At 40.8% G+C, this 16,620-nt stretch overlaps 1 protein-coding gene across 1 annotated transcript; it reads left to right on the top strand.

Annotated features, from left to right (window-relative positions):
• The first annotated feature begins 2,340 nt into the window (after nt 1-2,340).
• Nucleotides 2,341-11,989, top strand: CUNH5orf63 (chromosome unknown C5orf63 homolog). Its single transcript, XM_054288864.1, has 5 exons — nt 2,341-2,408; nt 4,795-4,919; nt 7,584-7,704; nt 10,373-10,429; nt 11,189-11,989. Exons 3-5 carry the CDS (start codon nt 7,585-7,587, stop codon nt 11,366-11,368), a joined length of 357 nt encoding a protein of 118 aa, XP_054144839.1. The 5' UTR covers nt 2,341-2,408; nt 4,795-4,919; nt 7,584; the 3' UTR covers nt 11,369-11,989.
• Nucleotides 11,990-16,620: the final 4,631 nt, after the last annotated feature.

Raw genomic sequence — 16,620 nt, forward strand, 5'->3', positions numbered from 1 at the left:
TAAAGATTTGTCTCCTACTCTAGGCCTAGGGACTGCTAGCTACTGTAAGAGTCTAAATGAAGGATGCAGGACTCCAGGCAGCTCTCCAAAATGTAGTTTATTGCATCCAAGGGGTCACAATAGCCCAAGACTATGAGTGACAGAGCTGTGCCCACAGCTGTCAGCTCCAGCTGCAGGCAGCCTGGAGACCCTTTGATTTTTGGTTACATTGCATTCTATACTTTTCTTTTGGTTACATTGCATTCTATACTTTTCTTTTGGTTACAATGCATTCTTTACTTTTCTTTTGGTTACATTGCATTTTGTACTTTCCTTTGCTGAGCATCTTAAAACAGCAGAACCAATCTATACCTTAACTATTATCTATAGCCTATCACAACTACTATAATTACCATATTCATGTTACTGTTCTCCAGTCACTAAAAGTTAGTACATTACAGTTTAAGTTAGAAGTTGTTTTTCAGTTTTCTTGCAGTGGAAAATCCTGAGACCTTTTTTCTACTTGCAGCTTTGCTGGCTTGTTTGCTGTGCTCTCTTTCTGCTTGATAAAAACATCTTGTTTGAGGTGGGTTTATCCTTTGCTCTAAGTCATAAAAACCCCTTCTAACTAACACACCTTTGCCTTCTTGGTTATGCAGTAAGACCAGCTCAGAAATTCTTTTCTTCCATATCAAAACTTGCTTCTATCTCTATTCCTTCATCAGACTCTACATTTAAAAATCTTTCTGCCAAGCATATCTGCGAGACTTTCTTGTCAAACTTTCATCCTTCCCAACAAGCTACTATGGCAAAACCAAAATCCTGATAGAAGTACAGTGTGCATTTACAGGATGTAAACATGAACCTGCAGCTTTAGTTTCCCAGCAGTGGACATTTTTTGCTATTTTTTACTTAAAACTTTTCTGGGGAAAGGAAAATGAACACACCTGACGACTGAAACACCTCAGAGTAGTCAAATGGAGCATCAAGGGCATCGTCCTAGCACCTGTCTTGGAGATATTTATATGCACGAATGAGATCCCATCTCAGTCACCTCTACACTAAACAGACCCAGCTCTTTCCCTGAGTGCTTTTGTTGTTGCGACCCTTTGTGCTCCAGTGATACCCTCCAATAATGTGGATTTTTCCCATTATACAGTACACCTACCTGAGTGAGTGCCCAAATTTCAGGAGGATGGAGGAGAAGATTTTGAGGCTGCTGCCCACTTTCTGGTACATAACAATGTGGAGTGAGGGGAATGTGGGAGCTACCAGCCAGGATTGTGCCCTGGGGGCAGAACTGGAACAAGTGCTGGCCATGGGGAGCCCGATGGCTGTGGAGCCCACCAAGGCTTGTTGTTGCCAACACACTGAGAAAAAGCAAGATGTGAATGGAAAAGGGGCCATGGAGGCAAGGCAGCACTTTTCAGGGACAAAAATCCTTGTTCTAGGACACAACAAATAAAAGGCAGCATCAGCACAGAAGTGGGCGTGAAGTGATGGCCAAAGGTTGATTTGTTTCATTACTACTATTACTCTTGCTATTTCTGTTATTACTATTACATTAACATTATTTCTATTGCATTGTTATTATTGCTGTTGCATTACTGTTGTGGGAAAATGCATATTTTATGATTTTTTTTTGCAAATATTAAAATGAATATTACATGTGTTTTGTTAGAAAGTTATGCTGTGTTAATTTTCTGAAGTAGTGTGTTAAACATAGTTTTAGGTTATAACATAAGGTTGAAATAGAAACTATGATATGTAAGATACCTTTTTTAAGAGAGAACTCGCACTGAGATAGCAGCCACAGGACATCTAAATCTTTCAGAAAAAGAGAATTTATTGCTCTCTTTTCGAGCTTTCTCGCCTCGCTCAGCCCTGAAGACGCCGTCAGGATCCAGAGGAAGAAGTTGACACTGACCAGACAGAATCGTGTGTTTGAATGGAATTTATGCATCATGTATGAAGTGTATGAATATGCAACAGGTTATGGTTTTAAATGCTTATTTCTCCGTTAACGTGGGTCCTTTTTCGGGCTTATGCTACCCAGGAAAAGGTACCCGGACCGTCCGTAACTCTTTGTTTTTATTGTCTCCTATTGTCCTAAACCCTAATTATCCAAATTTTAATTACTCTAAATACATTACTATTTTTATAACCATTTTATCACTATTAAACTTTTAAAATTCTAAACCCAAGCGATTTGCCTTTTTTCACGCTCCTATTCCCATCCTTAATACCTAATACATAATACATAATACCTTAATACCTTAATACCTCGCATTTTACTTCCCCTTGCGGACCTCGGCCGCTCCCTTCGTGCCCCGGCAGCGCTTCCCGGGCCGGCGCCGCTTCCTTCCCGTGGCGCGGGCGCGTCACAGCCGGCGCTGCCGCCCCGCCCGCGGCCCGGCCGAGCTCCACAGGTGCGTGCGGGACCGCCGGGGCTCCTCGGGGCTTGGCTCCTCGGCGTGCTGCTCCGCCGGGAGGCGGCCCTTCGGCATGCAGCGGCCCCCGGCATGCGGCGGCCCCCGGGATGCGGCTGCCCCGGGATGCGGCTGCCCCGGGATGCGGCTGCCCCGGGATGCGGCTGCCCCGGGATGCGGTACCCTGGCTCCGTGTCCCCGCGGAGGGTCCGGGTGCAGGTTTGCGGATATTGGCATCACCTGGCGGGCCGGCTGCTTGCTGGGGAGAGGGAGGAGGCCTCTGGATACACTGTACCCTGCTGGGCGGGGGGTTTCGCTCACAAGTTTCCAAATGGAAATGTTTAAAACTCTTGTTATGTTGTATGTCTATAATGTATATAATGCCTGCATATATATATGTACACATACTCGCATATATATGTATGTGTATATGTATATATATGTGTGTATATATAAATATATGTATGTGTGTACATGTATATATGTATATATGTGTGTATATACATATATGTATGTATGTAAATGTATATATGTGTGTATCTATGTATGTATGTATATGTATATATGTGTGTATATATGTATGTGTATACATGCACATATGTATGTATATATATACGTGTATATGTATATATAAATATATATGTGTGTATGTATGCATGTATGTATGTAAATGTGTATTTATATATGTGTATATATAAATATATGTATCTATGTATATGTGTATATATATCTATATATATACACATACATACATGTGTGTATATATATTTCTGCATGTATATGTAGGCATTATATACATTGTAGATATATAACATAATAAATAGTTTTAAACATTTATATTTGGAAACTTTTGAGTGAAACCACCCAAGCCCTGTTGGCTTGTAGATATGTGTGTGTATATATATATATATATATATATATACACACACACATATATATATATACACAGACACACACACATATATATATATATACATACATATACATATATATACACATATACATAGATATATACACACATATATATATACATATATATGAACATTATAATTGATTTTATAATTTTATACTTATTTATATCTATAATACATTTTCAGATTTATTTTTCACATATACACACAGAAAAATATCTATCATATTTTGTGTTTGGTTATATGTATAGGCACACAAATGTGTATCTTATATGTAAACATTATCTATAATATATTTCATATTATCATCTATTTAATTTGTATGCATATCTGTAGGTATATGTGTATATGTATGTATACATATATGTGTATATGTAATGTATAATGTATACATAAATGCATATATGTATAGCATAGGGATGATATGTATATGCAATTTATGTTAATATATGTGTGTATTTGTACATACACATATATTAACATAAATTTGTATACATATATATAAGTCCATATACATGTATATACACATGCAAATATTTGTATGAATATATGTACGTATAGGTATGTATATATATGCATGTATATATGCGTATACTTAAAACATAAAAGCTGTACATATAAATGAAATATATACATATCAATATATTGATATGTATCAATATAATATACAATATCATTATATACATAATTAATAGACTGTATCACTATATACATAATATATATTTAAATACAGTAGCATTAATATAATTATTCATACAATACACCAAAGCAATATTGTGTATTAATGACATATTGATATTACCTTAATATGACCTACATAAATATTAATATGTATTATATCAGCAATATCCTATATTTTAATGTTATTGATATGTTTGTTAATATGATAACATTATAGACTCTGTAGCATGTAAGATAATATAATTTCATGAGATACATGGTTACATATAAAATATTGTATGCTGTGTTCTATAATATATATGATGTATATATTATCCTCTATTATGCTATTTTTACTATTAATTTTTAAGCTCCATTAGTAACTTTACATTATGGTAGTAGTGTGGTTTTTTGTGCAAGTTCTGCACAGTACTGAGAACAGGCCATTACAGCAACCTGTTGGGTGTAATTTAAATTATCTGGGATTTGGAGTGTGGCCCTGCACCAGATTCTGGGATGCACTTCCATGGCTCATCCCTCTAATTTGGAGGGATTACTGAGCAAAATGTGTTGACAAATGTGACACTTCCATCTTTTCTGGGATGGAATGCAGTTTCTTTGTGGCATTTTCCCCAGGTTACTGTAGGAGAAAATGCATGGAAACATGCACTGATTGATGCATAGCATCACCCCACAGACATAGCTGGTATTGCCGATGATACCTTTGAATTTTGAGCTGCTGCAAGAACCTGATTCTCCCTGAAGGACGTCTAGAGTTATGAGCATGTGCAAACAGTTTTCCTTGTGTTTTGCAGGCCTCCTCTGAGTGTCTGGTGGGGTAAAAGCTGCCTGGGGATCTGCACAGCTGCAGGGCTTGCTGTCCCCACTCACGTGGGCTCCCTGGTCTCTGTCACCTGTTTTCCTACTTAGCATTTCCTTGGTAGGTAATCAAATGCAGACTGCCAGAAAATTTAGTTTCCTTGATGGCCATAGCTGATTTTGAATGAGGGACAAGAGGAGACAGGTGTTTTGAATGCCATCAACATGCATTCTGATAGTTGCACCTACTTTCTCCCCCCATTCTCTTTCAGCTGTTACTTAAAAGGTAAATACTTCAAGGGGAAAAAAAAAATCCATGCTTGTCTTTCCTTGATTGATGCTGAGATTAAGTTTATACAGATACTTACCTCATCTAAATAATGGATGGTTTTAGTGTCACAACTTACTTTTCCTGCAGATGATAATTTATTGGGTGATGTAAATTCAGTTTAATAGGAATTGAGTCCAACTTGGCTTTGCAAAATAGAGCATGGGCCAAGCTCAAACTCAAAAGAATAATTTGTTAAATCTGTAGCATTGTGGTTTAGGGGAAGGTAAATTTTCAAGTTTGCAAGCATCCTTCTTTGCATTTATGCATTTTTTTCCCTCCAGCAAATCTTTATAATTGGGGGTAGTCTAGAGAGAGATCCAGAATAATGATATGGGAAGTTTTGTGCATTTTAGTGTCTTTGGTATCATTTTGCTTAGGTGAATAAGTAGAAAGACAGGACTCTGTTTTCTCTAGGTTATTTGTAAAAACATCCAGCCAGAGTCATGTTAGCCATGGAAACAGCAGATTCTTCTGGTCAGTGGAAATTTGCTGCTGGATTCTGATGGTAGAATTTCTTGTAATTACATAAAATTGATGAAGAAGTTAAGGCACTTCTGGCTTTTTTTTTTTTTTTTTTTGGTGGAATCTCAAAGCTTAGGTACTGAAACTGCTTTATTCATTCCTCTTCAGCTGATGTTTTGGTAGTTGTTGTCCTCAGGACAGCAGAGCATGGAGGGACCAAAAAGTTGCTATATAGGACTAAACTGGAGCTCTTTTATGCACATATATGTGTGGAAAGGAGAATGTGATCTGTGGAAATCTTTGCTTTTTTTCATTCTACTATCCAAAAAAAACCAATTTGAGAGCATCTTCCTCATTTGGAAGGCTTGCTAGGCTGGCAACAAAAGTGTTGTTACAAAACTTGTCAGCAAGCAGACCCTTTTTTTTGCCCCCGTTTTTTATCTTGCATGTGAGCAGGCCAGCATGCTGTAAACACCTCATGCCAAAACTGCATCTGCTCTGGTCTTCCATGTGCTGTGAGTTTAAAAATTTTCTGCGTCTGACTGAGGCTCTTCCTGCCATCCAGATCTGCATTTTTCCAAAAGGTGCCAGGCTTGCCTGTACGTTTAACATGCAGAATCCCAGGCAGTTGTATTTCCACTTTGCTAAGTGAAACAAATGCAGTAGCTGCCAAGGACTGTGACCTTTGGCAGTGTGTGCTGTGCCAGTCGCTGCTCAGTGACAGGAATTTTACTGCTCTGCCCCTTGCAGCTGACTCTTACTAATAGCTGCTGTCTTTTGGCTGTGCGGGAAGATTGGTGGAGCAGTGCCCTGTCAGCCATTTGATTTTTTTCCTTGTGGTTGTGGCTTAGAAATACAGTATTTAAAGTTTAGAGTCCACTGCAGTGTTTTTCCTTAGCAGTTATTCTGGATAAACTGTCCTCTTAGAAAAAAGCTTTGTGGTATCAGTTCTGAGAGATCCAGTTAAGAAGAAGAGCACTGGGTTCTTTTTAACTAAACATCCTAAACTGTGCCTAGCAGTTGCAATGAGATCCTCCTCACTCTTTAGCTGCTGGAAATTGTGACATCAGGTTGTGTGTTTAGCTTTAGATAATAGAGCTACAGGTAAGTCAGGCCTGAAACTGAGCAGAAGCAGTTTGGCTTTGGGTAAAAGGGATTCAGTTTTGTTTTTCCAGTGTAAATTCTGGTATCGGGTGTCATGCCTGCGGGTAATGACCATGCAGACTCCCTTTGGCTTCCTTCTTTGTCCCTCAGTCTTGTAGAGGTCACGTTAAGACAAAAGTTTGGAGGAAGCAGTGTTGCTGTTAATGACATGAACAGGTGACGTCAAGACTCCAGGGTGGCACCCTTCAATAACACTTAACTTATTCAGACTATCTCAAAGGAATCACAAACCCATCAATTAATTTGCTGTTGCAGGAAGGACTTGGGGCAGTATGAATACTTTTAATATTACCAAGTTAAATCAACTTGAGCTTTTTACTCACTGCAGAACACATTGTGTTAATATTCTGATTAGGCACAGATTAGGTTTTTTTTGATGGAATAATTTGGGTAAGTAGACTATGTCAAACGCTGCAGCAAGATTACAGAGGTTCAAAGCACAGCACTTTGCATTTTTAAATATGTAATTCCAGCTGGCATCTGTGGAGCTGGAACAGCATAGTGCATTTATGTCAGCATTTGTGTTAGGGAATTTAAAAGAGGCATTTCGACAAGATAACGTAGGTGTTTTGTTGTTCTTTTCTTCTTTTTTTTTAATGGAACTGCTGCTTTTCGAGCTGCACAATGTTTCTGGCCTGCCACACAGTAAACCCATCTCCCTGATGAATGTGTTGATAGTGTGAGCATAAAATCCCTGGGATGAATGTTTTGGCTGTGTGTGATTTAGAGCCGCCACAGAAGCGTCGCGTTTATCCTGACATTAAATTTCATGAGCTATAACTTGGAACAACTCAGAGTTTTTTTTGGTTTTTTTTCTGCCTGAAACAGGATGATGGTGCTCTGTTTCCTGAGCAGAGCCCTGCCACGAGCCAGGCATTCACCCAGCCCACTGGGGAGGCAACTCTGCTCAGCCAGCATGAATAAACCAATCTTGACTTTATTCACCAAGGTGAGAGCTGTTCACACAATAGAGCTGGGCAAGACTGTGTGTTTGTCAGCTCTGAAACACAGGAATTACAGGTTTAATGGCTTGTCCTTGCCTTTTTTCCCCCCCCCATTCAAAGTAGTGTTGGTTGTTTTACTTAGTGGGTTTCTGCACACCAGGCTTTGCCGCACAGTCCTGCTCTCATTGTAAGAATTAGCAATCAACAATTAGCAATCAACAAATATTTCAGGACAGTTTTGCCTCTGTGACTCTGTGGTTCATTTACTAGTTGAAGATTTGGCCCGGCTGCCAGAGTTTCACCCAGAAAATGGAGAGCAGAGATGAAATGTTACACACAATCTGCCAACCACAAGCATCAGCAGTCAAAGCAGGCTCTTCAAAGTGCTCATGTTTAATTTCAGCACCACCTGTGAGACTGTAAAATGTATTCAATTAGTGTTGGGAGCACGTGAGGGAAAAGTAGATTTTCTTTTACCCTCTTTTTTGCTTTATTGGCAGTGGAAAAATAGGTGTAGAATTCCTAGGCATATTTAGAAAACAGATGAGATGAGCAGGAAGGGTCATTTGTGGTGTGTCACATTCCATGAATTGTTTTCAATTATTACCTCCATAGTTCTGCACTTTTATAAAGGATGGCACAGGGTGGGTTAGGCTGAATTTATGTGGTTGTTGCAGCTTTTAAGAGGAGAATAACTACAAATGCAAAGCACTGAGAGTGCTGACATCAGTGTGGTGGTTTTAGATATGATTAAAATAATTTCCTCCTCCTGCACATATTCCATCCATATTCCAATATTCCATCCATAACCATACAGGAGTGTGGAAACTGTGTGACAAATGAATAGGTTAAAAATAATAGGTCAGCATCCATTTAATAATCAGAACTGTACTTTAAAGTTGCAGCTTTCTCTCCTCGTGCCCAGTTCAGCCTCAACTAATGCATAATTCAAATGGCGTAAGGTAGAGAATACTGCTCTTACCTTTGGGTTAAAAATTGGAAAAAAATTCTCTTTGTGTCTTAAAATTCCTAACTAGTAAGGCACTGTGTGAAATCAAATTTTCTAGTAGCAGATTTCCAGCACTTCTCTAAAATGGCCTTTTGTTGGAGGTGTTTTTTGACTCTAAATGTTTACTGCTAACTTTAAATGTTCACTGGCAATTGCAAAGAAAAGTGCAGTCTATTAAAAAAATCTGATCTACATTATTAGTTTATGCTAATTGACCCCTTGTTTGTCTCCTTATTTTTAATAAGGTGAAAAGAGGAGAAAGCAGAAGGGAGTTACAACTTCTGGATCAAACTGATGGAAACTACCAAATGGTAGTTTCCCCTTGCAGTCCCCTTTTCTGATCACCCCAGCAACATTTCCTTGTACAAATCTACTTCTAGAAAAGATTTCACTCTTTGTTAAAATAATAATTCACTTCTGATTTTAAGCCAGTACCACCTAGTGCTTAAGCTTGCCATGAGAGTAAAAACTATATTTTTTCCTAAAAGTTGGCCATCTTTACCAAATGCATTTATGTGCCTGGTATGTTGGGAAGCTCTCCACAGGCCTAGAGGAACCAAGTGTGTCCTGGTTTAACAGGGTGGAGTTTTTGGAGTTTTTTTTGTGTGTTACAAAACTGATGTGCAGGGTTCTGGGTCCATCCTTTCAGTCACCAGTATCTGTTAAACCAAAAGCAGCCAAGACTATGAAGAACACAGCACTTCAGTGTCCTGCATAGGTTTTCAGAGCACAAGGGCTTGTCCATGTGGGAAAGGCAGTTTAGGTTGGATCTAAATAAAAGCAGAGTGTTTCACCTGAAGTAATTCACATTACTGGAAATTTCACTTTGCAGGAAATAAAAAGTAGCTGTTTCAGATTAACTTCACATTTAAACAAGCTGAAGGAAGACTTTTCAGTGGGAGAATGAGAAGAAGATCTTTTCCAGCTGTGGGAGGTGTTTTGGGGCAGAGGGACAGAGCAGTCATGTTCACCTCCATGTACTTTGCCGTGTGAATTTTTTGGGCCAAATTTTGCTGTTGCAAACATTGGAGCAGCATGCCTTCGTATGAATTACTTTTTCAGCTACAGCCTGGGTGGTCAGCAGAACTCAGATGGGGCAGTTTTCAGAAATGTGAGGGTTTTTTTGACCTGGTGTTTGCCAGTTCTCTTTTCTGGAGGTTACTTTCCTTCCAGCTCTGCAGTTTGGAGAGGATCCTGCTTAATTTCTTCCAGGCAAAGCCATCCAGTGTTAAGCTGCCTTCTTTTCCCATTTGAGCTGAGGCAAGTGTCTTGATCTGAGACAGGCTGGAAGTTCCTTGTGTGGCTTTCTCATTCCTCTTTTAGCAGGAGTGGTACCTGCAGCTGTCTTCATTTGGTGATGACAGTGCTTTCAGATCATTCCCTTGGATCTGCTTTTAGAAAACTGTCAAATTTGCCCCCTGAGAAATGCAATAGCAAATGTAAAGTAATTAAATTCAGTGGCTGGATAGTTTGTTGGGGCTTTTTTCTCATCCATACTGCACTGATAAGTAAAGTTTTAGAAAGCCCTAAGGCAGGGTCCTTGGTGCAGGGAAGAGAACCTGAATTTACAGTAATGAATGTAATGCCTGTGTGTGTTATTTCACAGTACAAACATCTTTTGTGTTTTCATGCATGCTTAAGCTACTCTGAATGTTTTAATTTAGAAACCATGCCCTCTGTGTGATGAAGCAAAAGAAGTTCTTGAGCCATACAAGAGAAGGGTAATGTATGGAAATTCTGTATATGTTTTCTATATGGAAAGAACAGTTAATCATGATTCATTATTTGTAAAAAGAAAATTGCTTGGATTTATTTGCATGTGTTATTCTTTCATGGATGACCTCTTCAAGACAATTTCAGCACTGATTTACATAAAACTCATTATCCAAAAGCATTTTGTGATAATGCTACTCAAATAAGTATTGGCAAACTAAACCAATATAAACTATGTTACAGGAGTAACATAGTTGAATGCTTGAACTTGAAAATACTCCTTTTGCAAATACCGTTGCCTTGTCTGAAGGAGGAGTTTGCAACTCTTATGAGCCAGGATGTGTTTTGGGAAGGATGTAACTAAGTGGGGCTTTGAATATTTGAACTATGTGGCTGCAATTTTTGCCGTTTCTCAGCCAGGTTTTTGATGTCTCTGTTGAAGGATGAAACTTTTAATGGCAGCATTGAGAGCTGTTGCACTCTGCTGCCTGTTTTGTTCCCAGCTGTGTGTTTGTTGATGTTGCTGCCCACAGGAGAGTGGAACAATAATACTCTGGGCTGGGGAGGGAGTCCCTTGTGGAGAGGCAGCCAAGGGTTGTGGCTACATATGTTTTGTGCTCAAAAAAAACCAGGCTACAGCACAAAGAATGAACGCACAAGCTTCAGGAAAGCAGCCTTGCATTTCCGAGGAAAGCGCTGATCAGAAGACAAGCAGGTTTTGTTTTACAGTGTCCAGTAGGAACTGCCATGTCTCTTCTCTGCCACAGTTCATTCTGCAGGAGGTGGATATCACCCTTCCAGAGAACACAGCCTGGTATGATAAATACAAATATGACATACCTGTTTTTCACTTAAATGGGAAGTTCCTCATGAAGCACCGAGTCGACGTTCCGAAGTTTGAGGACCGGCTTAGGAAGCTGGAGCTGCGAAGTGAGGGAAACCAGTGAAGAAAAGGCAGCTGCTCTGAGGCAGATCTCAAAGGGGAAAAGAACTTTGTGAACAAAAACCAAAACATATTCATTATCTGGCCTTAAATTTATTAGGACATACGAGTGTGAAAAGCTTGAATGGCTTGTGTTCTGTTTTGTATTGATCACCCAGCCCAGCTGCACCAGGAGCCACTTTTCCTGTGCTGTTCATTTGCTGCTCTCCTGGGCTGCTTTTTGTTCTCTGAGAGAATAAAAGCGGCTCCACAACGGCAGATGAAGTGAACTCTGTTTGTGTGGGGCTGGCATGGCCAGGTTTGGGTGGTGGTACAGGGGTGGTTTCTCTGAGAAGCTGCTGGAAGCTTCCCCTGTGTCCTGCTGAGCCAGCCAGCTCCAGGATGGATCCTCTGGCCACATCTGAGATGGTCAGTGGTGAGGAGGAGGAAGGAGAGAATGTTTAATAAAAGGACCACAAACCCTGTTCTCCATCTCCCTGAACCACTGAGGGGAAGGAGGAAGAGAAAATTGAGAGTGGAGTTAAGCTTTGGAAGAAGGGAAGGGTGGGATAAAGGAGTTTTAAAGATTTCGTTTCTTTGTCTTTATCCTACTGTGATTTGATTGGTAATAAACTAATTTCCCTAAGTCTCTTCTCTTTGTGTTCTCATCTCAACCCAGGAGCCTTTTATTGTATTTTCCCTCCTCTGCCCAGCTGGTGAAGGGACTGATGGGGTGACTTTTGTGGGTGTGTGCCATCCAGCCAGGATCAGTGTTTAAAAGATGATTAGCACGTGTAGATGGAGATTAGATGTGTAGGAGAATTCCTTGAACAAGTCCAGGAGCCCATCCTGAATGACAATTCAAATTAGAAAATAGGGCATTTACTGTTAAGTTAAAAGGGCACTTGATTAAAGACCACACACTCTCACTGGAATTGTATCTGTAAAATGATCATCACAATTTGATACAGTTATTGCTAACACCTCACACTGAATCGTTTATTTTTCACATTTCAGTTCTGTCTGCCACACAGCTGCAAATCCATTTGTCATGTGGCAAGAAAGCCATTTTTTCCAAGGATTGCTGCAGTTACATTAGTTACATAGGCAATGCAGGCCTGTGAAGGAGACAGAATGCCCAAGTTAAACATATTTTCAGGAAGTAGAGAATGACAGATTCAGGAAAAGACAATCATTTTAGGTTAAATAATCTGTAACAGACTACAGAAGGTTGCTGGTATTTTTGATGTACTCAATAGATTCTTTAACACAGAAATGAATCCCTACCTGCTGCATTTTTGTTCTTCTTATGGCGATACTCAGTCTTTTCTTCTCACTAGGAATTTAAGCGGGTTCACTTGACAGATGTGTCTTCACAGAGGGAAGAATCCAGATGCAATGCCTGGCTGGAACAGCAAACTGAAATACAGCAGGATTCAAGAAGGGCTCTAAGTTTTGGAGTATGGTTTAATGAAAAGTCAGCTGATGGGACAATGGGCTTCATGGCCTCACCCTGCAGTGTCTTTAGCATTTGACAGATTATTTGCAATCTAGTTTTGATGTAATCCCCAAGATTAAAAATTTCTGGGGAGGAGTGAGTAAGAAATTAAAACTTTTCTCCAGTTTAGCAGCTTCAGTCCACTCAGGCTCGGGTCTGAAACTATCCAAGGTTTCCCAGGAGGGAGAACTGTGCCATTTTTATAGCAGAGAACTTGAGGTAAGTTCAGCCAGATCATGGATCCACAGAGTTTTTCATCACCATTATCAGAAGAACAGGGCTCTAGAGACAAAAACTTCTACACTTTCTGCAGTTCATGATGCTACATTCTGTCAAAATTCTGACTGTTTCACGAGTTACTGTTAAATAAAAAATCTGAATTATCTCTGCATCAGCAAGTGCCACTTGCCTCTCTTCTGTGATTTGAGATGGTTTCAGAGGGCCCAGGTTTTTTGCTTACTGAGGTTTTTGTGATAAGAGAACTGCATGGAGCACTTGTCAACCATAGCTCAAGTGCTCTCCTGAAATGCAACAGCATTATCTCAAAGGTAGGGACAACAGAATTCATGTGGACTCACCCCACTTCCCAAAATACATAACTGACAGGGACTGGCAGGGCTCTCAGAGAGCTCTTTGCCTTTGTTTTATTTTAGTAAGGTCTGTTTTGGGAAGGAAAAAATAAAAAAAAAGAGGAAGCTGAAACCAAACTTCTTAATCTTTTTAGAGTTGATGAATCCCTTGTTCCTTTTTGTGTCAGACTGTGGAGAGTTTCCTCTGTAGCCACTGCCAGATACTTTTCCCCCCATTTATTTTGTGAAGTGAATGATAACAGGATTTCCGTAACAGCTTTTGTCCATTGCATAGCTTTTATGAGTGAGATTGAGCTTTTCCATCAGGGCTGTGCTGCCAAAAACCTTCCAGTGGCTTTACTGTTCTGCACTTTTAGGAGAGTGGAAACCCTCTTTTCATCAGCTTGGACACAGGGATGGGAGGTGGGAATGTGTCAACATGGAGTGTGGGTGGCACAGGCTCACCTTCATTTTCCAAAAGCAGGAAAGGATGCATCCTATATAAATTTGAGATATTTTTTCTCCTTCTCCTTGAGTGTAAGAAATGGAGCTGTCTCCCAGCACATGCATCTCTCTAATGATAATCTATGAAGTATAACACAGATATTAAAAGGAGAAGGTATTTGCCCCTGCTGAATATACATTTATGGAGCAATGTGCAACTTTGTGAAAACTGGCAATTTACTCTTCTGGCAGTGAGTATTGGCAGGAGTGCAAAACCTTGTAATGCACTAACTCTGTAGTAAAGGAGAATGAATACAAGATGGATTCATTTCCTATTTCTGGCCAATTAAAAAGCACACAGACAGTGTCCCGTCTTCTTCCAGTAACTATAAAAAGCCAAACACCCACTGGGCATACTTTCTTCTGTGTTCTGCTTCTCTCACTGTTTCTTTGTGTCTTTAAATTGTACACAAGACATGGAAGAAAATGTCTCCTTTTCTTTTAGGCACAGCACTCCAGGCACAACGTCTCCCTGTCCAAAGTGCCCTGTGGTACATAATATCATATTTAGCTGTAATCACATGGCCATCTGGATTAACTACATGTGGAAGTAAACAAAGACCAGTGTGCAAGTGTTTAAAGTGTTTACAAGATCTTTTTTTCTTTTTTCCTTTTTCTTTTTTTTTTTTTTTTTAAATTTCAATGGCAATATCACTTTCCAGGCAGTTTTTCTTTACAGTCTACCAAAACCATCTCCTTTTCCATCATACCCTGGAAGGCTCCATCCCATTCCTGTGAAACTGCTTTGCCTTGTAGACCCAAGCCTGAGTTTTTTGAAAGTCATGACTGGAACTGTGAGAACAGAACAGTTTCCTCCAGTTAGGGAACTCCATCTGAATAATAGCTTGAGCTGCTTAGGCAAACAAATCATGGTAAGAACAACAAATTTATTCTCTGTCCTCTGCCCTCGCCTCTTGTAGCATTTGAGATCAAATTCTGGTTCTTGGTCTGGATCTTCCAGAGATAAATGACATATGAACGGGCCGTCCAAAGGGTAGAAGGAGTTCCTGCAGGAGAAAAACACTCTTTGCTTGTCCATGGAATGCGCTGCAGGGACTGAGGGCACTCCAGACCTTCCTCATTTTCCCTCAGTGCTGCCTTCTGGGGCGCATATGGTTGATTACAAGGATAAAAATTAAATCCCTGCCAGTCATGCACAGATCTCACTGAAATGAGACACTGCCTGCATCCACTCCCTTCTCCTGGAGGGAAGGCAGAAGATGTGGAATGCGTGATATGGATTGCTGGAATGCACCTAGACGCAAGGCCAGGGTGTGCAAAATTCAGGGTCTTGCTACAGCCCAGGTAGTTTTAGCCTGCCACATAAAGAAATGAGACTTACACCACATAATCCTGAGTCAGTCCAATCCTTTCCCTTCTTTTCTCCCCTTCCTGAGTCCTTCCCAGGAATATTTAACCCAGGAACCCATACAAGGTGATACAGATGGGGTTTTTTCTTGAGGGCTTTGGTGCTGCATTTTTTTGTTTGGTTGGTTTTGGTTTTTTGGGGTTTTTTGATTGTTTGTTTGTGGTTTTTGGGAGGGTTGTTTGTTTGGGGTTTTTTTGGTTTTTTTTTTTGTGGTTGTTGTTGTTGGTTTTTTAAATGTTTGGTTTTGTTGTTTTGGTTTTGGGTTTTGGTTTTTGTTTAGTTTTGAATTGGGTTGGTGCTTCTTTCTTCAGTATGACATTCCCTGAACATTCCCTGGAGATCTGCCCCCAGAAAGGTGTCACCTTCCTCTCCACCCAGTGTAGCAAAGCACAGTGAACCAAACCACCAAACCACACTCGGGCCTGATTTGTACACCAGCACCAACTCGAGCTGCTTCTCCAGGAGGTGAGACATCCACTGCTCCAGCATCCTCGAGGTGCCCGGAGCTGGGGCTGCACATCTGTTTGCAAGGCTGGCATCCAAGAGACCTCACTGATGTCCCCACTGCATTAAAACCTAAATTTCTGCTAAATTTGCCTTTCCTGCTGAGATGGGCTGAGTAACTTGAGCATGCCAGGCTCTCCTTTTTTATTTCAATACACACAGGTATCACCTGTGTGCTGTTTCCATCTCCACCTGCAGGTGCAGCTGTGTTGCTGGGGGTGAACATGCAGGTGCAAATATTGGTGGGCATGTCTTTGGAAAGCCAACCGAGGGCAGCTCCTTCCTGCCCCTGTGGTTTGCCTTCTGGTAAAATTTTAGTGCATCTTGCTGCTTTAACAGCTGCATTCAAGGAACGCAGCAATTTCATGAACTAGCGTCTCAGCCCTGCAACAGTCCTTTCATTTCTGAACAAAGCAAGTGTGACAGAGGCAGTGGAATGGAGAACCGTGGTTGGGCAAGGAAAAACATTAGCCTGGGGGGCTTTTCTTTGGAACTTGGGGCTGCATCATTTTTGGATGCATCTTCAACTGAGTCTCAGCAGCTCTGGACCTTCCAGCGCTGAGGCAGCTTCGGGAAAGCTTCTCCCCCTCCCGGACCCTGGACACACGGTGCTTGTGAGGCTTTTTGATCAGGAAAAAAAGACAGGAGAACAAGACGCCAAGATGGAATTCCCTGATTCCCAGCGCTGTTCGCGGCTGGCACGGCGCTGTCGCTAACCCGGGCGCTCCCTTTGTGTCGCTGCTGCTCCGCGGGCACCGCCGGGGAGGAGGAGGAGGAGGAGGAGGAGGAAGAGGAGGAGGAGGGGTTGATGGAGAGAGGTCCTGCGGCCGCAG

The sequence above is a fragment of the Melozone crissalis genome, unplaced genomic scaffold, assembly GCF_028551555.1.
Source record: "Melozone crissalis strain CALT ecotype California unplaced genomic scaffold, PUWL_Pcris_2 ptg000005l_1, whole genome shotgun sequence".
Lineage (NCBI taxonomy): Eukaryota > Metazoa > Chordata > Aves > Passeriformes > Passerellidae > Melozone > Melozone crissalis.